This window comes from Typopeltis vanoorti, chromosome 25 (assembly GCF_054136105.1).
Source record: "Typopeltis vanoorti isolate ZY-2024b chromosome 25, IOZ_Tvanoo_1.0, whole genome shotgun sequence".
Lineage (NCBI taxonomy): Eukaryota > Metazoa > Arthropoda > Arachnida > Uropygi > Thelyphonidae > Typopeltis > Typopeltis vanoorti.
Window position 1 is genome coordinate 6,246,006 of NC_143573.1, and position 22,575 is coordinate 6,268,580.

The window sequence follows — 22,575 nt, forward strand, 5'->3', positions numbered from 1 at the left end:
AAAGACAACCACCCTTTCTATAAATATGCTGGAGTTTATAATATTCCATGCGCTTGTGGCTCTAGTTACATCGAACAGACTTCGAGAAGCCTCGAAATCAGGCAAAAGGAGCACATTGGCTATGTCAAAAACAACAGACAGGACATTTCTGGCCTATCGTCTCATTTCTCTACAACTAACCACGTCATCGAATGGGACAAAAGCTGTTCTCCTTACATAGAGGAAGATTACTATTCAAGAATTTTCGAAGAGGCAGCCACAGTCGCCCGTTCTACTGTCAACCTTAACAGAAATCAAGGCCTAATACTCCCAGAAATATGGAAAACCCTAATCAGAACCTTAAAAACGGAAGAAATGAACTTTAATACAAATTTAATTTAATACTTTAATAGTTGTTGCTAAGGAACTACAGAAAGTTCCTTAGCAACAGCTAGCTAACCTTGTACATGCGATATGTGTTTCACTCACGTTCGATACTATTCTATTTGAATTATTCTAGTCAGTTTTTTGCAGTTAATTTTTGTCAGTTTTGCAGTTACGCATAATTGTGAGATTGTTTAAACTTATAAGTGCCCTGAAGATGCCAACAGTTAAAGTGTGGAGAAACTAGTTGGTTTTCAGTTTAATAAAATTGATCAACACTTGATCTGGAAACCAAATATTATTATTAAGCACGTTTTCATTTAGCGCGATTGTAAATGAAATATTTTAATTTATACGTTTTTTCCCCCTGAGAACTGCAGTGTGCCGAATAATTTACTTTGTTTGCTTCATTTAGTTTTAAGCATTCCTTACTAGAAATGATGCAAATTTTGATATATTTCATATATATTTTTGTTTTGTGTTTTCTAAAAAAAAGTGAAATTCAGATTTATCTTAGAAACACGTAATTTCAAGACAACACTTTTCTCTTTGCAGGATCTCTTGGCGTCCTCTGGTGCATTTTATGGGTTTGGTTGTCTCACGAGAAACCTTCAGTTTACTCAACGCTGACTAACGAAGAAAAGCAGATAGTTTACTCGAATAGCGAACAAGAAAGTAATCAGGTAAAAAAAACAAAAAACAAATCCCCACTTCCATTTCATGTAACTTATTTTCAAGGCCCGTTAAATTATGAAATAAGCCAAGTCCTGCTTTCTTTTTAATAATGTTTTATTTTTAGTTAGAATATTCTTTCGATATATTAATAAAACAAGAAACAAACTCTCTATGCCATTTATTTCCTTTTCTTTTCAGCAATTTATTAGATTTTTTTTAATTTATTTATTTTAATTTTTTGCTTTTTGGGAATTGACTTTATGATGAACTCAACCTTGGTCATCAGCAGAGGATTAGAACGATCTTGAGCCGACATGGAGAGACGAAAGCCAAAGAAGATTAACAAGATTACCATTATTCGCACTTGTGTGCTCTATCGGGGGAGTTTTCGGAATGTGGGGTTAAACGCCCGATATTCTTCAGGGAGGAAAACTCCTGCTTGGTCCTTTGTCAAAAGGTCAACTAATTCTGGAAATATTTGAGACAATTTGAATCAAGTTTCCCCTATTACTAGTAATATGCAAAAATTATTATTGGTATTAAAGTCTAAATATCGTATAATTATGACGTTTGTAAATCGCTCACCAAAATATTTGTACCAAGGAGGCTGAAAACTTGAAATCAGCTCTGTTTTCAATAATGTATGCATATGAAACCCATTTAATAATGTGGTTCTCATTTGCGCTCTTCAATTTCTTCAAAAACATCATTTTACAACCCATAGCGACTTCTTGTTTTCAAATTCGAATGCCACTATAGCTGCTTTAAGAAAGTTACCGACTCGAAAGTATTTTTCATGGATTTATAGATTAAATATCGCGAGAGGTGGCCAACACAGTGGATTCAGGTTTTGATCCAACAAACAAAAATACAGACAACGAACGAGAAAACCCACTCAATTAGCAGACATAATATCGGATAGCTTTAATTATTATTCGTGACACTTCCAAGAAGTCCCAAGACTCATCGCGGAAGGACACCTACTGAACAACTCTCCGTCTCCACCACTACACCGAACCTCTACTATCAATCATCTACATCAACGCCATCTGCTACCCACCATTTAATTACACGCTCTGAAACACTACACAGAAACGCCCCAGCACTCTGTAAAACCAGCTGAATGCTTGGAATTCTGCAACCTCCCACCGCATACAAACGGATCCATTCTCGATATTGTTTTTTTTTTAACACTAGAAGAATTTTACAATTTTCAAAATCTTGATTTATTTGTAATTTCACTTGCACTCAAACACGTTTTCGTTCTTGTTTCAGCAGTCAATCCCGTGGAGCAAAATTTTCACCTCCAAGGAAGTGTACGCCATTGCCATAGCTGACCTGTGCCAGGGGTTTACGTTCTATGTCATTGCCGTTTATGCAGTAAGGGCTGAGAATGCCCTCCTCGCGTTGCACTTCGATACTAAGGTAAGAAAAATTCACTAAGGTAAGAAAAACTCATCTCCGTAAAGTGTTTTCATTTCGAAACCTTGAATGTTATTGAATGTTCTGAGCAAACAATTTGGTTAGCCGTGTAGGTAAAACCCAATAGTCTACCCAGATAACCGGTAACTGACTGTAGAACATTTCTGTACTATTGGATTAATTGTAGAGTTTATTCGATGTTCGAACCCTTTTCTTTGGATGTGATCTCCTGCATCAAGTCATTGTTCTATTTTTCAATGCTTGCTTACAAAAAAAAAAGAGTTCTCTCTCTTATTTTTGACTGATTGCAAAGTTGATTAGGAAGCTTGATTCAAGGGTGTCTATAAAAACTGTCTTTATAGACACCCTTGCTTTGGAAAGAAGATTCTTGCTGATAAAATACTAGTTGGTTTTTTCTGGCTGGTAGATCAGAAAGCTGCGATGTGTTTACAATAAAAATGGATCGTTTTAAGCAGCTCGATTTTTATTTTGTTCTGAAAACGGGTTGCCTTTCGATTTGAAAACTTTCTTTCAGATACACAGGATATTTCGGATTCGCTTTAGAGTGACGGTTAAGAGATTCAATCGAATTTTCTTTCAATGTAGAAAAAAGCAAAAGTTTCGCCCACTATGATCAAGTCACCTTCCACTCCTTCTCTTTCAACAATTAATATTTCTCTTCTTCTTCTATATACCTTCGTTCACCTCTTAACCAAATTTTGAACGTAAAGCCGTGTAAACCGGAAACGCACTCTGAACTCAACGGCTTACAATCAACAACGAAAAATCGCTGATTTCCCTGTTTCAGACTTAGCCTAATATCTCTTAATGCTTAGGAATAAGCTTTTTGATCAATCCAGCATTCTAAACAGAGGCATCTCCCCTACGACCCCCAAACAAAAAACCCTTCATCAGATAAAATATATAAACTATTTTATAGTAATTAAAATATTTATTTGTAGTGCTTAACGAGGATTTCATTTTTAGCTGTGCCTTCTGTCTGTCGTGCCTTTTGCGAGCGGCACTTTGATCACCCCCGCCGTGGGCTTCCTTTGTGATTACCTCATCATGAAGAGGGGTGTTTCCGTTACGATAATTCGAAAAGTTGTCACTTGTGTAGGTAAGTGTCTGTTTTAATATGATTTCAGGTTCTAAATAGGAGGAATACTAATTTCCTTTATTCACTCTAAGGAATGTATTGTGTTTGCATAGCTTAGTTTGTCCTACTTAACATCTGGAAAAAAATCCTGCACAGTTAGTTTTGTAGGAGTTGAAAAACCAATTCGTTAAAAGAAAAGAATCAGCTAAACAACGTTAAATTCAAGAATTTCAGTAAATTGAACAAAATTCTCCCCGAACAGCATTTAATATAACTCGACTAAATTCATTAAAAAAACCAATTAATAATTTAAATTAAAAAAAACGATTCAATTTAAATATTTTATTTAATTTTAATTTTTTATTTTCAGGTTTAACCGTTAGTGGCGCTTGCTTCATTGCCATTCAGTACACTTTAGACTCCTACTTGCACATGGGTCTTCTTATAGCCGTCGCAGTGGCCTTCGGTGTAGCTCTGTCTGGTAAGTTATACGTTAAATAAACACCTTCTTTTTTCCAAGCACCCAGTTTTATTTTCAATAGTTTATATCCTGTTAGTACTTAATATTATCAAAACGGTGTGGATGTTGAATAGGAATGGGAAGTGAGGAAGACGCGACTCAGTCTTATTCTCCAAAGGAAGGCTTCGTCTTCTTTTACGCCGAAGTGACTTTTCACCTCTGCTGCACCTCATTAAAATGTTCAACTTGAAAGAGGGCAAGAATTCTCCAGTCAACCACCCTTTTGCTGTGTCCTTAATCCGAAGTATGATTACGTGTGCAACTTATGGAATTAAAAACCCGAGTTTGTTCCGTATTGATTACGTTGCTTAAGTAAAAGCTACTTATCCGTTTCAGAGATTCATTATTGATTGAAAGGAACATGTTTGGTCTTTCTTATGTATCTTAAGGAATTACAATATATAGAAAGCCAGTCCAGAAAAGTAAAGAGTATTGTGCATAAAGCTGATGAAAAGAAATTAATTATGCAGGCTACATTGGATAAAGAGTTACAGGTTCATGAAAATGAGGTTGAAGAGCTGTTGCATAACCTGGAAGAGAATTTGCCTATAGGGACAAATAGAATATCGGCCCATTTGCCAAAGGAATGTTCAGGTGAATGGCCTAGACCTTTCACATATTTGTATACGTTGAGTCTCAGCTCAGAAATGATACCAGGGGAATGGATGAATGTATAACAGTTCCCTTGTACAAGAGTGGGACAAAAACTGATGTGTCTCACTATCGACCTATCAGTATCTCTGGAGTGAAGATTTTAGGGAAGTTGGTAAGAACTCTCATACAGAAATGAGTAGACAGACAAACCCATGCTGCAAGAAGCAGCATGGATTAACTAAAGGAAGGTCAAGATTTTAGTAATTTGCTCATATTTTATTACAATGTTACAGCTGAGTTAGACAAAGGGAATGGATACACTATTCGTATAGGCTGTTGCATAAACTGGAAAATATGGGATTGGAATATAAACTCTTGACTTGGATCAGGGGATGGTTGACAGACAGATATCAAAAAGTGGTACACAGTGGGTGTGAATCTGCCCGATTTAAGGTGACCAGTGGTGTACCTCAGGGTTCAGTACTTGGACCATTGTTGTTCAGTCTATATATTAAGAAGCGTCTATCAGGAGATATGCAATTGTTTTCCGATGATGCGAAGATACGCAGGACAAGCAGGGATGCTACTAATATCTACACTTTCAGAATGTGAAGAGGCTGGAAATTTCAGCAAACGAAAATGGTTGTCGTTAGTAAGTGTAAAGTTATGCATTTTTGTGTAATCAGATTTCCAGCATCAGCATATTATATTAGCGGGGCTATGCTACAAGGAAATGAGGCAAGGGATCTTGGGGTAGTGTTGAATAGGAATTTGAAGTTCAAAGGCCATATAGCAAATACAACTCGGAGGATAATTGCGATGTTGAAGCGAACCTAGACATGTAAGGATAAGGAAGTCATTTTGCCTCTTTATAAGACCACACCTGGATTATTGTGCGCAGATTTGGTCTCCTGGGTTCCATGGAAATAAAGAATCTGTGGAAAGGTTACAAAGGTTATATCGGGAGTGTAGGATTTAGATTATGAGGACAGATTGCGAGTTCGTGAATTTCAGACTCTAGTTAACAGGAGAAAGAGGGGGGGGTGATATGATAGAGGTCTATAAACTTATAAATGGGTGTTAAAGGATATCGTCTGATGAATTTTTTGTTATACAGAAGGTGGGAAGAGAACACGAGGGGCATCCATTGAAGTTAAGTTTATTCGAGGTCAAGAAATGGGTAAGAAATAGGAATTCCACTCACTCACTCACTCACTGCTCTCTCATAGAGCAGTGAGTGAGTGGAATAATTTGCCCTTAAGGGTAGTTAGTGCATCTAGTTTGAATGAATTTAAGGGAAGGTGTATGACAGCTAGTTTGGGTGATTTATAGCCTCCTTCGATTAGTCTTTGACTCCACGGAGGTCTCAGGTATTAACAATAATAATATCTTGCTATCGAGCTTCGAAGAATGAGCTCTGAAGTCATCTCCAATGACTATAGTATGCGTTGATCACAGTTAAATGATGATTTTACCACTTTTATTTATGTCCTGTACTACATCCAAAGAGGGGTAAACTAAAAGGGAAAATGCTATAAAGCTATTTTATTCTTTTTTGAAAAGCCATTGTGTAAATGTTACAGTGGTTTGTCCAAGCAGACAGTATTTAGGTCAATAATGTACACATACATTTCGCGCTAAGAAAGAAGCACGGAAATTGCGACACAGCGGGAAAAATCCGTTCTGGCAGACAAACAATCAGCTATGTCATGACCTTGGCTGCTTCAACACGACACGATCCTCAACAGTAACCACAACTGTCACAAATAAATGAGCAGAGTTTCAGACAAGCTCTCTTAGCCTGTCTCGCAAATAGGGACGGTCGTAATTGGTACACGAGATTCGAACTGGAATCGCAGTGAAAAATATTCACTCACAGAAAGAATTCAAGTAATTCTAACAGTTGCAGAAATAAAGTTTTGTGTCTTTTTTTTTTGAGTCTTTTATCATTTAAATGGTAACATTGAATGTTTGCTGCTTTTAAATTTTAAAAACTTCAAAAATGCTTTAACAGTTTTGTTTGTTTAAGTGCGGAAATCTGAAGGATACTGATGTGGGGTGTGCTGTAATGCATCATTATTTCATAGCCAAAATATAAGAAACTTGAAAAAATTTAAATTTACTCTGCCCAGGAGCCCGTATGTAAGAAATTAAGTAAGGATTTTATTAGTGCATTGATTCGATTTCACTGCCTGACAGCTGTGTTGAACTGTTGGATCTCATCTGAGACGAGGGAGAAATCTTAAGATGACAAAAAAACTCTCCATGCCGAAGATTATATTCTTAATTTGACTATAAAATATGGATGCATTTATAATATACTCTATTTTAATATCTAACTTAGCCGAAGTTCAGTCTTTTAGACTATATTTTAGCATTCTCTTTTTTCTGTACACACTGATAATGTATCTTGTGTGGGAGAAAGTTGCGATGGTTAATGACCCAACTCACCTCACAACTCCGATGTAATTAGCCGTGTGTAACACAATCCGTATAATGAAATGCTTTCCAAGGGAGGCTGCAGGATAGAACAGTAAACCAATAAAGACAGCCTGATGTTGAGTCAAAAGGAGAGAACCACAGTTGTAATCTGCGGTGATTACCATCAAACATCCTCCCAGATGCCACTGATTTGTTATCGTATTTTAGAATTTGGTTGTTAAAAGTAGCCTTCGAGTATGGTTAATATCTGTTTAGATGGAAGGTGGACATTTCCATTTTAGCTCGGCTGACAAACAGTGACAAATGCTTGAAGTAAATGTCAATCTTGTGAATACTCGCTGCAAGTTAATAGAAATGGTAAAGCTATTCTTATTTCATAGCCGAATATATAAAAATTGAAACATACCAAAGAAACAGCCCATAAAGTTCATGAGAATCGATCTCTTGGCATCGGAGTTCCCTGGGTTTGCACTACGTAGGACACGAACTCTGCCTAGGAGACCGTATATTCCCCTTTTATTAATACTTTTTGGTGTCACCAGCGTGACAGCTGTTTGAACGGCTGGTGCTCATCAGAGATCATTGATAAACCTCCAGAAGACGAAACCCTGTGTTTACGTAATACGCAGCGTATTACCCGATCAATTCCATGTCAGACAGTTCCATTTTTTTCTGAGTGTATTCCTGGTTAGTGCTTCTTGAAAAAAGAGCTTGAGACACTCATTTTGAGGAGGTAAACTAATACAAATAGGGGACGTGATAATCCTTATTTCATCGCTCGAAATTTGGGAAATCTGGTTCTTGACTTTTGAAGGCCGAAAACTAATTCTGATGAATGAAGGAAATGTTATGACTGCTTCCTTTCATTCTTTTGGGTGATTTCACTTGCATAACGAAGACTTTGTCTTTTTGGTACTCTTGGTGTACACAACGGCCACTGAGTTAGAAACCTTTATGCAGACGTACCGTAAACGTCACTTACGCAGCGTATTTGCAAAATACTTGATCAACCTGCAACACGTAGTGATACAGGAAACTATGTAAGAATGCTGCTGTTCAGTGATCGTTAATAGTGTTATTCACAGGGGCTGCTCGTGCATAGGCACTACGGAACTGCGGCACCCCGAATTTTTCTCGATATATAAATATATTTATTAATTAATTTATTTATATTTGCTCGTAATATTTAATTTTATCGTCAACAATCCTATAAATTCTCTTATTTTGTATAAAAAATAATAAAAATCCATCTTGTAGCACTTAGGAGGGCGAAGAACGCTAGTAGCACTGTGTTTACCACAGTGTCATATTGCTACGCCGCAAGCATATTCACGTCATAGTGAGATGCCAGCTATTAGCATAATGCGGCACTGTCCGTCGCGCAGTTCCACTCTTGTTTATATGCAGTTTGCGCCAGCAGTAGAGTGTTCGTAGTGCTTATCGTGTTTACTCCGTCTCTTTAAATATTTGGACATTACAATTAAAGACATAACATTTGTTATAGTTTGTATTTTAGAACTTTATTGGGATTTTATGATAATGGATTTTATTTTTAAGTGATTTTGAATTATACTAAACTGTATAATTTTATCGATAATAAAAAAAATATTTTTTTCATTTTCATAGTTTAATTTTTACCATAATTTTGATATTTTATCCAAACACGTACTCACTGTATACTTACAGTGTGTATGTATATTTCGAAAATTGCAGCACCCCCACGATTTCAAGCCACGAGCCGCCACTGATTATTCACAATGGGGAAAACGAAGGGTATTTCGGAATTCGAAAAAGGGCTTATTGTAAGTGCCCGTCTGACTTGAGTCACGATTTTGAAAACAGCACTGCTCACTGGTTTCTCAAAAGATGAGCTACCCCTTGTGTTTAATCAGTGGGGAAATAACCCTATTTACCTTAGGCGTAACTTCGCTCCTAGGATGGGACGAGATCGCCATCGTCTGAGAAGACGTCTACGGACAAACAGACCTTGTGAGCAACAGTCGACCGAAGCGTTTAACGAAGATTGTTTGTTCCCGACTAATATTTCACCGAACTATGCGCAGGGAATTGAAGAGGATCGGTATTGGCAACCACTAAGGAGGTTGTTTACAGAAGATGTGGAACTTTGCTTATCAGAGTTTACGGATTACGGATATTTTCCGCTCTGACGATAAAATCAGAGTTATTTATAGTTTATTTTGCATTTCCCTTTTTGCACGTGCCTTCTCCTAGGCTTGTGAAATTTCGAAGTCCATTGCGGGATCGATCGTATCTTTAAATTGTGTGTACAATCCCTCCTGATATCAATCGTCATCATCTGGTCTGAATCGTTCAGGAGTATCGCTTTGCTGCATCAACAACTATTCTAAAATCTAGTGTCGTTATATTAATCTAGTGTTTTTCTCTCTCTCTCTCTCTCTCTCTCTCTCTCTCTCTCTCTCTCTCTCTAATATTTACATCCGTTTGTCTGAAGAATGAGTCCTTCCAATATCTGTTCTCTCTGATTAGATTCCATCTTGGTTCGGAACAGAACTCGCTCTTGGTATTCCACTTCCTACTAACATTTTTAATGTCGTCTATGAGGGAAAGATTCAACACTTTACGACGAATGTTCGGTTATGTTTTGCCTGTAAGATTGGCGTAGCACAGGTCAAATGTACAGCGCTCATAACATGACTGAGATGTGCGTTATCTTCTGTTTTAAAGAAATAACAGATGAGATGAGATGTTGAGGAGAGAGAGAGAGAAAATTACCACCCTGTATGAGACTGGCTAACTCCCCTTCATTCGAAAGTCCTCATATGCTGAACGGAATTTGAAATCCAGTTGTTTTCGACAAAAAGGGATGCCGATGCTTTCCATCGTACTGACTGGGATGAGTCGTAATTCCCGTCCAATGCATTTCCTTTCGGGGAATGACTTCGGAAATGCCATGATGGCTAATTTAAAAACATTTCGGGTTTCTAGACCTGAATTTTGCTTTTAAAAACTTGTTTTAAGCCTCACAATGAAAGTTCATTTTTATTTGTACCAAGTTCTTCAAACTTTCCTTTGAATTCATTTCATTCGCATCTCATGCACTCCACTAACCCTATTTAATGAGGGATTATAAAACTCTGATGTATGCATAGATCCAAAACGTGTTTAAAAATGATTTATTATTCGATTAAATTATTGGAGTTATTTGATACTCCTATTTTCAAACTGTTGCGTACCCACAGCCATCCATACCTACACGTACTCAAAATATATGAACACTGTTTAGATTGTAATTTTGTGAATTCATTTGTTTGTGGTTTCTCTTGAATTTATTTCTTGGTTTCTTCGTTAGACCAGTTAAGTATAATTAACACCTCTTTTTCTCCGTATACTAAAGCGACGATTGTACTAACCCTCTTGTTCTTTTAATTTCAGGGTATCAAGTAAATCCATTAGACATTGCGCCCAATTATGCAAGCATTATTGGTGGATTCTCCAAAACATTCGGCTTTGCAGCAATGGTGGCTTTCAATGAAATAACCATCATGTATCCAGTAAGTATTGTTCCGAGGTTTTCTTTTAGGTAGACAGTAATAAACAGCACAATGAAAACAATTCATTACAGAAATAGAGAAAACATTTCTTTCTGAGAGAACGATGATGCACTCATGTAATGGGATGTTAATATCGGACATCTTTCCACGTTATGCGACCTGGGCATTGTATATTTCTAAGAATGTTTTTTCGAAGTGTCTCGCAAAACAGGTTTGTGCATCCTTCCGAACACGCATCACTCTGTTTTGGCTCAGCGTATTTTAATGATTCTGCCTGTCGGTTTCTAAGTTTGATCAGTCACTATTATTCGATAGAGGTGTTCAACCAGACCTCTGTTGAATAAAAACAAAAACAAAATAAAAACAAAAACGTAGTACTCAACGAAGTGCCATCCTGCTTTTTCTTTCTGCGCAGAAATCTTCCTACTGCGTGGTTCAACCGATTTTATGAAATTTAGAAAAGAGCCACGTATTAAATTAATAAATCTCCCTGGAAATGCAAGACAATAGGAACTGTGCGTGTGTGTGTGTGAGAGAGAGAGAGAGAGAGGAGAGGTCCTGCTCAAAGCTGCTTCGCAAAGGAACCGAAATGTAGCAACCTCTTTTATTACTTACGACTCATATACGATTTCAACACAATCCTAACAAAATAGAAACGAGTGAGGCGAAGGGTTCTGCAGGTTGCATTCTTCAACGATTGGAATAGGGCTGCTCTTCTTGTTGCATTTTTGTAAACCTTCAGCACAATACGACCAAAATAAAAGAGATTAGAAAGGGGAGATTTTCCTCTCCTACAAGCCTCGACAGGTCACGTCATTGAAATGATCTCTGTCAAATTCAAAATACAGTTTTATCTCAAAGTAACCAAGGTTGGAGCTGAAGTGCATCTAATACTGAGTTGCGATAGAAAAGGCGACACACACACACATTCTTATTTGTAGAGAATAACTATAGAGGAAAAAGACAAGCAAACAGAATAGAAACGCAGGATATAAGATAACAGTTTCTTAATAAGGTCCAAACAACATCCTTTCTTTCAATGGATAATATCCTGTTATGGATGAATGGTAGCAGACTTGATGTGGGGGGGGGACATGTATGTGACAAGAATTGCGTATTGATGACCTTCTGCGTCATTTTTGATAAAACCGATAATGTGAGGGATGACTTTAATCCTTTTTGTATTCGAATGGACTAAACATGGACTTCGGTGTATTCTGTGGAGTTGATGCTGGATAAGTAAAAAGATTTTAGAGATGCTGTGGAGGTGAATTCTTTAAGGCGCCATTAGAACAAGAAAATTTCCAAGTAACGTATCTATTAAGGATTGAATAAATTACACATACTTCATCTCACTGTAATGGCTCGTTACATTTCCGATGAAGTATACAGTGATAGTTATGATAGTCACAAGCTTTCTGTGCATGTAACTAGAAGCATTCTCTGCACACTTCCATTCTTCTGAAATCGGTTTACTGCTATTAATTCTTCCAAATTTTGTGAATATTTCTGCTTTTGTCTCTTCCTATTATTTTTTTTTAAAGAAGAGGAAGCAAGTGAGAGCTCTTCTTGTACAGAGCCATAAAATAACTTTCCCTCTTTGGAGGCATCTGTAGCTAAAACCAATAAACAGAATAAGACCACGTTTTATATTGAGACTTTCGAAGCCATGGGGAGATGATTTCCACGAAAAAAAGATTTAGTACCAAAAGTCGCCGACATGGGAAATTTGGTCGCTGGCGGAGCCGAAAGCAGTCAAATATTTGCAGTAAACGCAGGTAAAAAGGATTATGCAAATCTTACTGTGCATACGTGAGAGCAGCGCCACCAATTCCACTTAAAAAGGGATTGGGAAAATTCAGGCAGTTATTCGAATGACTGACGAATTGTGCTCAATATGCGTCCTACCTTGCCTCAGCTTGCTTTACTTGTTAAGTTGTTTTACCTTAAACAATGCAATGCCGTAAATCGTGTATGTGGTCCAGGGGACATTGATTCTGATGAATAAAACATTATTTCCTGTGAGTTCAATCACTACATTCATTTCTGTATCTCTCGCAAGTTGTTGTTTTAGTTTAATTATTATTATTATTATTATTATCATTGTAACGCGCCACATATCCAGCTGGAATGAGTGACGCGGCTGTCGCTTACACCGTCGAAATGCTATTATTGCATTTTATCTGCCTTTAATGTAATTATCCGCTTGTTTTCGGCTCCGCAAGCGTCAAAATTTTCCCTATCGGCAACTCTTGGTACCTATTTTTTTTTCCGGAAATCATCTCCCCATGCCTTCAAAAGTCTCAATATAAAAGTTGGTCCCATTCTGTTTATTGGTTTTAGCTACAGATGCCTCCAAAGAGGGAAAGTTATTTTATGGCCACCCTGTATATCGGAGGACATTTACCTTTCTTATCTGTGGAGGAGTTGAAGGAGAGTATTGTTGTTGATGATCATAGGTCTTTGGACGATGTTACTCTCTTCGTGTGAAGAAAATAGAAGCATAGAAAATCAAAGTTTGTATCCAAAGACTGCACGACTGGTATTTGAGAAAGAAAACGTAAGGTCCTCAAAGTATTTCATTTGGATCTGTTGATATTTTTGGGTATAGATTGAGCGTGAAGTGGAGCGTTCATCTTGAATCACTTGTGCGTCGAATCCTTTATTGCACTCTCTTGACACTCTTTGAGCAACCAACGCTTGGTAGATGATCATTTAAGTGAGTTAGGGGGGGGGGAGCATATAGGCCTTTATTACAGCGAGAATTATTTCAGTTGTTACGTCAGAGCAGATATTTGGATTAGGAGACCGAACAGAGAAGCAAAAATGACAACGTTCATCCCAAACTGAAGCCCAAACAATAAGACTAGAAGCAGTTGGATGAAGAGTGTGTCGTGGAAAGGGAAACTTGGATGAGATTTTCGTGTCAATTATCAAACTAGAGCTGATCTCACAGTACAGTAGGCAACATGAGAATCTGTTAGGAATAGATTCAGTGATTTGAAGGATGTTCAGGATGCTCTCTCATTCTTGTAGATCTGGCTGCAAATATTACAGCATTTCCTTCTGCTTGGTCGACGGAATTAGAGAGGGGAAAGGTGGTCTGAGTGCGAATGTCAAAATCTTCTAGGGAGGTTCAACATTCCAAATAGGACACTTGACTGTTCAGGTGTTTTGAACCGCTGGGATGTGAGATTGAAGAGTGCACCAAACTTGTGATGACACAATCACGAGAACAGTAGAGTGTATTTGTGATGGCAGAGTTTGTCAGTGCAGCCTCCTTCTGTTAGCAATATCAGGCCTGATTTAGAAGTAATGAAGCACATCTTGGTATTTGCATTAAAATAGAAATGCTGATGACGTGGATTTCAGAGGGTTGTTAGCGTGTCCTTTTTTGTTTTCATAATATTAATACAAGGTATGTTAATACATGGAATATTTACATTCGCTATTCTTTTTATCTTGCAGTCTTTCAAGATACTACTGATAGCTGGAGTAATTCAAATAGCCGGAATGATCTGCTATGGTGTGTTTGCATCGGCAAAATTACTTCCGTGGGCGAAGCCTGGTTTCTCTGGAACAACCGCCGTTTTCATTTCTACACCAGTTCTTTATCCGTGCCACCTTTACGGAGCCTCTGAAAAGGAAAAAGAAAAATCAGAGAAAACGTCTCTGGAATAACTTCACTATCAGAGATGCAAGCAAGTGGGGTTCGTTTACACAAATGTGCAGGAATTTAAGTGCTTCAAACCAAAGACTAACTTTTATCAGCAACAAACACACTGAAGTGAAACTAATGTTTCACTTATAAGATGAACTTTTTTAACACTTTGTGTGAAATTATCAATTTAAATAAAATTCTATAATATCGCTGTTGTTCCATTAGCCAGAAGAAATAAAGATCCACCACAACTATTATAAAGAAGGTGGTTTATGCTGATTTGCCCGTTTTGAATAGGAAAATATAACTTTGTAATTGTAGAATGAAGTTTGGAACTACTGAAAAGTTAGAGGAGATTTTGCTTGGAATGGGTAGCAACACTCCCTCAAAAATAACCAGAATTGTGTCAATAACGTAAGAAATATATGCTATGTTAGATGTCAAGTGTGTCTTAGCATAGCACTACTTAAAAGAAGCGAACTCCTCTCAGCTCACCTTTTATTTATTCTTAAAGTGTCTGCATGGTCTCTGATGAGAACCAACAGTGATATCGAAATCAAAGTTGTTAGAGAAAGATAACATAATGGCCCCTGAACGGAGTTCGTGTCTTTTAAGTAGTGCAATGCGATACAAGTCCGAAGATTTTATTCTCATAAACTTACTGGTCGAATTCGAAACCTTAGTTTCAAAATATCTGGCTATAAAAAATGGATGGTGCACATTATACAGTATATTTCCAAACTTACAAGAAATCTTCAGTATTTGAACAAACCTTTTATTTTCCCAAAGTCGGACACAAACGATCCTTATTAGTGTCCAACCCCAGATGCAATTCTGCTATTTTAACTGTCCACTAAACATTGATAAAGGGGCAGAATTTCAACAAAATTTCTTCACCTAATCTTGTGCTAGATTGAACATATTTGAATCAAAAAATATGTGGCTGCAGATGAGGCCGCTTGACTCTTTCAGATTCCTGATCTCCTAAACACATTATGATAGCGGAAACATTAAGCGAGAATTCGTAAACTATAGTGCTGTCCTTCTAATGAAGTGCCTAATTCTAGCAAGCTGTGTACTAAAGGCAAATGGGTGCGTTTCAGTGAAAGGGGGATAGTGTGTCGGAGATTTACTCGCAGTACTTCTACAAATAATCAGTAATATGGAGTTCTGTACGTAAATTTTCCCAGAGTTCTATAGCTGTTGCTCAAATTTCCTTTTCAGTTAGGTACTTAATCTTGGCTTTTTTTCACCATCAGTTTCATTTTTCCTTTTGGTTTACAACATTGATTAGCATAGCAGCCTGTGATAACTTGCTCCATTTCTAGTATTGCACAGTCAATTAGCATTCACTTTTGCCTTTATGCCTTCTGTATCTCAGACTCGGTATTTCTGAGAACATGGGGAGGAAGAGGAGGGGATGTCCAGATAATATGAACATCGCACGTCTAAAATCCCACACGCATACTCCCCGACTCTTTCATATTCTCCGCATCAGTAAGAGTTAATGGTATAATAATTCTTATTTTACAGTAGCATTAAAGATGGTAAAAAAAAAATATTTCAGTTCGCTTTCTTACTTTGTGTAGTAGCCGATCGGTTTTCTTCTTGTCTGTTGAGATATTCACCTCTTTTTTAAAGCTTAATCCAGTTTGTAGCCCGTTAATTATACGACAGAGATTAGAATTGCAAACTGGTAAACATAACTGTTGTTATTTACTTCCAAATGAATGTTCATGCACTGCGTCTATAATTAATTGGTTAGCAGCGTCTTTATGTATAACACCACGTGATACTTCCAGATATTCGCATTATTCTCATCACCTTCTTTGGACGAACAGAATATGTTAATCACACCGACATCTTCCTGACGAAATTCTACCCTCAGTCATAGTGGGCTTTAACTTACTACAGACTGACGTCCTTTCATGAGCAGAAGTGACGTAAACAAATCATAAAATTAAAAATAAATCAAACGATCGCACAGTAAATGCGCCCTCCCTTCCCTACCACCACCTACAAATTCACATTCGCTGCTCAATTTAGGAAAACATTATTCGAATATTTTTCTTTGCCTATCCGAAACCATGCTGACGGAGCTGTTTAATGTTTTTTTGCAAATAACCAAGACGTCTTAAGAGGTTAGTCTGTTTTGACAGCACCTCCAAATTTAGAATGAGACTATGGTTGCAGGTGGGCAACTTAAGATATCGTATTGTTGCTAAGTTAATTGAACACGAGGGAGAGAGTTCAGCAGAAATTCAGGTTCGTTATCTTACAAATAAATATTGCCGCGTTTCATGTGAACGATTTTTATGCAAGAAGTGAAATGTTCCAAGTGCAAGGGGGGAGGGATTAAAAAAAATTAATCTGCAAATCTTGGATAGATGATCATGAAAAGCTAACAGGATGGATTTCCTCTTGGAAATAAAATTAAGAATAAGATACGTGCAACCTATTCTCCAGGCACGAGAGGGGAAGACGCGTATGTCACGCGGACTTGTGGTGAAGAACGAGGGAACTTAAACGGTAATCAGATGAAGGGGGAGAGACGGACCCACTCGCAAACAACAACAAAAAAATTGAAGGGAAGGTCGGTTCAGTGTTTCGATAGAAATTGCGCAGAATAATGAAAAATATCAGGGACTGTCTCAAACGAACATAGAGGGAGTTATCAGAAGTCTTGACTATTTCAGAAGTAACCAATTTTCTTAGTGTGAATTCTACTTGAGGAGGTTACTGCGAATAGCTGTAACAATCTAAGGCTTGTTTCAGTTTATTTTAATGTGCTTAGAATGTTTGCGAATGTTGATTCTTCCGGTGTGGTGTTTATAATTTACTACCCGGTAGGTGCTCGTCTGTACCCGCCTTCGCGATGCATGCAGGGAATGCAGTCACTGTCAAAAGACTGAATGTTCAGTCCCTACGAGCAGATCAATGAGTACCGAATCCCAAACAGGAGGGAACCTTCCTATTGGAGTCCAGCAAGGAAATACATTTGACTGCTGCGCATTGAAGGATGAAGTTCGCTCCAGGAAACAGCTGTGTGCAATACGCGATATTTTTTTAATGCTGAAAGTTTTAGAGGAGGCAAATTACTGAAATGTATGAATGCTTTTACAATTAACGAAGAAATTACAACCTTTCATAAGCTGCTGTAAATTCCCCGCACTGTAATACGCGTTAAAACTTTGTTCATAGCTCTAAAATATTTCATTTCGGTTGTTTTAATTTTGCTGGTGCCATGTTAATAAAGGCTGGGGGGTTGGCTGCGGGGTTTCTGTGTCACGCCTTATTGATAGTGGTTGTCTTGAAACAAAATTTATTACGGGAAAAATTATTAATAACGTGAAGAAACAGTGCAATTCTTTTACTGGTAAGATATAACTCCAAATCCGGAACCAAACAGCGGTGTTCCTACTTTTGACCTCTACGAAGCTCCCAAGTATCGCTTGTAGAATTGAAATGCAAAATTGATGCCGTGGTTCCTTTTTGATAAGATGCCTGCAGCAAGAATAATGGAAAGGGGCCGTTGGCATTAACACAGGACAGCCACTTACTTCCGAGATGCAAACCAAATCGCGTATCACGTGATTTGCCTCAAAAAAAGGTTTACCGTGTTAGGAACAAAAACTTCTCCTTTGTACATGAGTGTGGTATTATTGGTAATCAATGTTCCAGTTTGTTATTTTGTTTTTTTTGTCGTTGTTTGTACTGTTATTGCAATCGTATTGTTTCTATTGTTTGTGATTACCTTCATGTTTTCAAGTGACTCGCCTATGTTACGTGATGTTTTAGATTTCTCGGTTATCAGAGGTCAGTAGCGGCTGATCTATACTCAGCGCGGGCACACACAGCCGTGTTTAAATTATCTGAGGTGGATATTTTCGGCATAAGAGTTTCACTCTCTTATCAATAAACGTGTGACGAACTTCCAAGCAGGATGTTGACTCGGTTTCTTCCCTGATCTCTAAAGCAAATACCAAAGTTATCTCTGTCTGTTGATTCTTTTCTTTGTCTTAATTTTTTATCTTAAGTCACATTCCCGAATCGCGCTGTTGTGGTTATGAAACAGATACTAAATCACTTTGGTTCTGTATCCTGACTGACTGCGAAAAGAAACAAATTTATTAAAATAGGTAAAACACTGAACAGTCTTTGATTATTTTAAATGAAACAAATCCCGAATGAATTTATTGCGTCAACTAATTTACACACACAAAAAGGCTTAATATAATCATCAGCAATACCCTTCTCTTTCTTTCTTCAACTGTTTAAGAGTGCAATTTCTACCATGCTTCCCACCATGAGGTAATTTCAAGGTGAGTGCATCATGCAGTGGAAATGATTTTCCAGCTAACAAGCTGCGACTTTGAATGCCGCTGTGGGCGTAAATGTTTCAGAATCCAGCTGATGAATTTTCATTGCGGATCGAAACCATCATGCGTGAAGCATTGGATGAGCTCAGGACAGGAATTAGGATAGGAGGTAGATTGATCAGTAATCTGAGGTACGCTGATGATACAGTACTCCTTTGTAATGACATGGAAGAACTAGGACTAATTCTTGACAAAGTTAACAAGATCATTAAAAACAGAGGACTTCAACTCAATTCTAGCAAGACAAAGATCATGGTTCTTAAAGGGAAAACAAACAGAGAAGCTCTTGAGAAACAAGTGTACCTTAATGGAGAAAGATTTGAGGAAGTCAGCAAGTTTGAGTACCTGAGATCGATTATTAATGTGAAGAATTGCTGTTCAGAAGATGTCAGAAAAAGGTTAGGAATGGCTAAAACAACAATCAGAGACCTGTCTAAAATCTGGAAGGATGGATCTATCTCCATGGGAACGAAGTTCAGGATTTTAGATGCAGTTGTCTTTCCAACAGCGACTTATGGATGCGAGACTTGGAACCTAAAGAAGTCAGATAAGAAACGGATATCTGCTTTTGAGATATGATGTTACAGAAGGCTGTTGAGGATATCATATACTGAACAGCGTACAAATGAATGGGTGTTAGAAAAGATTAGTAGAACTTTAAGGCTACTTAAGGATATTCACAGAAGAAAGTTAAAATATTTTGGACACATGAAAAGGATGGAAGGAGGACTTCTCAGAACAGTAATAGAAGGGAAAGTTCCTGGGAAAAGAGGCAGGGATAGACCACCAATGAGATGGATGGCGTGTGTGGAGTGACTGATCTTCAGAGAGTTGAGGCTGCCAGAAAAGCAAACAAGAGGACTACATGGCGAGGCCTGGTGTGGAACATCACCGAGCATCGGAGTGACCATACGGCATCTGTAGATACCCAGCGAACATAGAGAGAGATCGAAACCATCACCCTACTTATTGTACGTCTGACCTGGCTTGAGGGGGAAAAAGTACGTGTGGTGTCTAGAATGGTGTTTCCGGATAATTTAGCATTCACCCAAATGGCGGTGCTAATATATAATGCGCTATACTGTAGGTGCCATCAGATAAATACGTCTTGCGTCTAAGGAAAGCACCTTTGAAAATATTTATTCAATGTTATTAGATTAATTTATACAACTATTCTGAACCTCCTCGTCTTCTGCAGAACGAAAAACAGGTTTTTTCTTATATAGTTGTATGCACTGCTTTCATTTTAACTCATAAAGTTAAAGTATCAGATTTATTCGTACTTTTTTTGTGATTTGAGGAAAATATATTTCATGAAAAATTTCTTTAATAAATACGTTTTTTTACTTCAAATCTAAAATACTCACTGGCAGACTCCCAAAAAGACATTGATTTTATTATTATTATTATCTGAGACCTCCAGGGAGTCAAGGACTCATCGAGGGAGGCTGTAAATTACCCAAACCAGCTATCATACTTTCCCTTAAATTCATTTACACTAGATGTACTCTAAGGGCAAATTATTCCACTCACTCACTGCTCTCTGGGAGGAAAACCTAGCTCTTGACCTTTTCTTGACTGAGATCAACCTTAAGAGAGTCAGGTGATGATAAAGTGTCTACAAGAATCAGAAAAAAAATCAAAACTTCGTGGTGGAGTCAAGATATTTAGAAGCAGTCAAGAAAAGGAAGAAAGCATATCGAAAATTCCTAGAAAGTAAGTCATCTCTTAGAGAATACAGAGACAAATGTAAGAAAGCGAAGCACTGCGTAAAAGTAGCTAAACGAGAGCGATGGGAAGACTGGTAAGAACACAGAAAATAAATATCAGGAAGCTGACAATGTTTGGAGGCTATTGAAGAAGCTCAGAAATGGAGGAAAAAATACTGCAAAAGGAATCAAAGATAAGTGATATAAAAAAGATAAGGACATCCTATATGTCTATAGTATTTGCGTTGAAAGACTGTTATATGACCCAAGCAGTGACAGAACCATACCAGAAGATTATCAAGAGGATTACATATTAATGCTTAAGGTGGAATACCTGTCAAAGTTGAAATGTGGAAAGGCAGCTGAAGTAGATAACATGAAACCAGAAAAGCTTAAGTAAGAGGTGTAAAAATTTTGCAATGCCAACACCACATAATTCATAGGAACCAATTCTATGAAGAGGAACTAAGTCGAAATGCTAATGGAGTAGAACTCTCATAGTACCTCCCTATAAAAAAACCAGAATAAAGCTAAATGTGGGAATTTCCCTATTGAATGTTCCAGGTAAGATTTATAATTGTGAAAGAAAATCTTTGAGAAGAACAAGCTGGTTCAGGGAAAATAGAGGTTGTGTGGATCAGATTTTTACTTTATGAAATATCGTTGAGAAAGCTTGAGTATATGACAAGGAATTGTGTTCCAGTTCTTTTAAGATCTTAAGAAGACACACGAAAAGGGAAAGAGAAAAAAAGGTATTCAAAGCACTAACATCATGAGGTAAGTTGAACATTATGCAGAGCAATGCATGGTCTATATTTAAGTTATACTTCAGAACTTATAATTAAAGGAGGCACTGGAAGATGGGTTGATATAAAATTAAAGGAAAGTCAAAAGTTGCACATCATCTCCACTCTTATTCAGCATTTGTATGGATCACATCATGAAGGGAAGCGGTATTAAACCCGATATACAAATTGGAGATGTTAATCTCAGTTCTTTGCTTTATGCAGTTGATGTTATACTTCTAAAGAAATCCAGTAAAAGTCTACTGAGTTTCTTAACTTGAATCGAATGTGCTAATAACAGATTGGCGAGCAAGCAATAAAATGACAGACTGTGAATACGTGGACAGGACTAAGGAGAACAGTTGCATTCTCAATGGATAACAAATGAGATATTTCGGAACAGTTTTAGCGAAGGCGTAAAAATCAATGTGGAAATGGCAGGAAAATTGGGGGGTGGGAGTTCAGTCGAATGAAAAATTTCTTCTTTTATTCCATACATTGTTATTCGAAACAGAAAACTAACCACAAATAGAGGCCTGAACAGCTGGTATCAACGGCAATATCATATTATAAATGAGGATGTTAGGAAAGAATTTGGCATTGTCAGCATCCAGGAATTCGTTAGCAGAGCTCATCCATCTCAGGTGGTATGGTCACTTAAACAGAATGGGAGGAGGGAAGGTTACTGAATCAAGTGTCTGAAGGCAGACAAATAACCTTGAGGAAGACCACAATCCTGGTAGATAAATGAGTGCTTTGGTGGATCGAAATAATAAAATCATGACGGACAATAGATCAACAGAACAAATATCTAGAGCCTTCGAATTAAACTGAGAACAACCGATGCACGTGTTTAAAAAAGTCATCGGAATTTTCGATGCTAGTTCTGATGAGAAGTTTTCATGAAAATATTTGTAACAAACGCAGTCAACAAAACCTCAACCCTTTGTTTGGAAAGGGTGGAGGGAATCGGCGAGAGTGTGTTTTAATGAACCCAATTTATCTTCTCTGTGCTGACGATATTTTCAAGATTTTTCGAGGCCTCACACTGCGAATGAGAGAAGAGACAGAATTCGATCATTGGCCGGGATTTGGGACCTATAAAATTAAGTAGCTGTCCTGATCAAAGGAGAACCAGTTGAGATGCCGTTGCGTTGGATGCCGAGGAATCAACAGTCTCAACGTGTTTTAATAGCCTTGATGTTGTAGAGTAATCCCAACAAGTGAAATCTCATCACTTCTGCTTCGTTGTAGTAAAACTCGGACTCGTGGAGAGTGGTAAAGCTGGTGAAAGTGCTGATCATTACGCAGAATGAATGCTCGCTGAGATTAGCTGCTAAACCTTTATTGACGTGAAACACATAGCAGCTCACTACAAACGGATAATAATAAT

The 22,575-nt window shown here is 37.6% G+C and overlaps 1 protein-coding gene across 3 annotated transcripts in view; it reads left to right on the plus strand.

The window, feature by feature from the left end:
• LOC150092509 (vesicular glutamate transporter 1-like) overlaps positions 1 to 14,588 on the plus strand; it is a 33,157-nt gene extending 18,569 nt beyond the window's left edge. For 2 of the 3 annotated variants that reach the window (XM_090414397.1, XM_090414398.1), the window contains exons 7-12: positions 919 to 1,046; positions 2,314 to 2,463; positions 3,448 to 3,580; positions 3,930 to 4,040; positions 10,530 to 10,648; positions 14,117 to 14,588. In XM_090414397.1, coding sequence (XP_090270523.1) covers positions 919 to 1,046; positions 2,314 to 2,463; positions 3,448 to 3,580; positions 3,930 to 4,040; positions 10,530 to 10,648; positions 14,117 to 14,329 — 854 coding nt within the window. In that variant the 3' untranslated portion in view covers positions 14,330 to 14,588. The remainder of the gene's footprint in view (positions 1 to 918; positions 1,047 to 2,313; positions 2,464 to 3,447; positions 3,581 to 3,929; positions 4,041 to 10,529; positions 10,649 to 14,116) is intronic. The other variant, XM_090414399.1, reaches the window with a different exon arrangement.
• Positions 14,589 to 22,575: the final 7,987 nt, after the last annotated feature.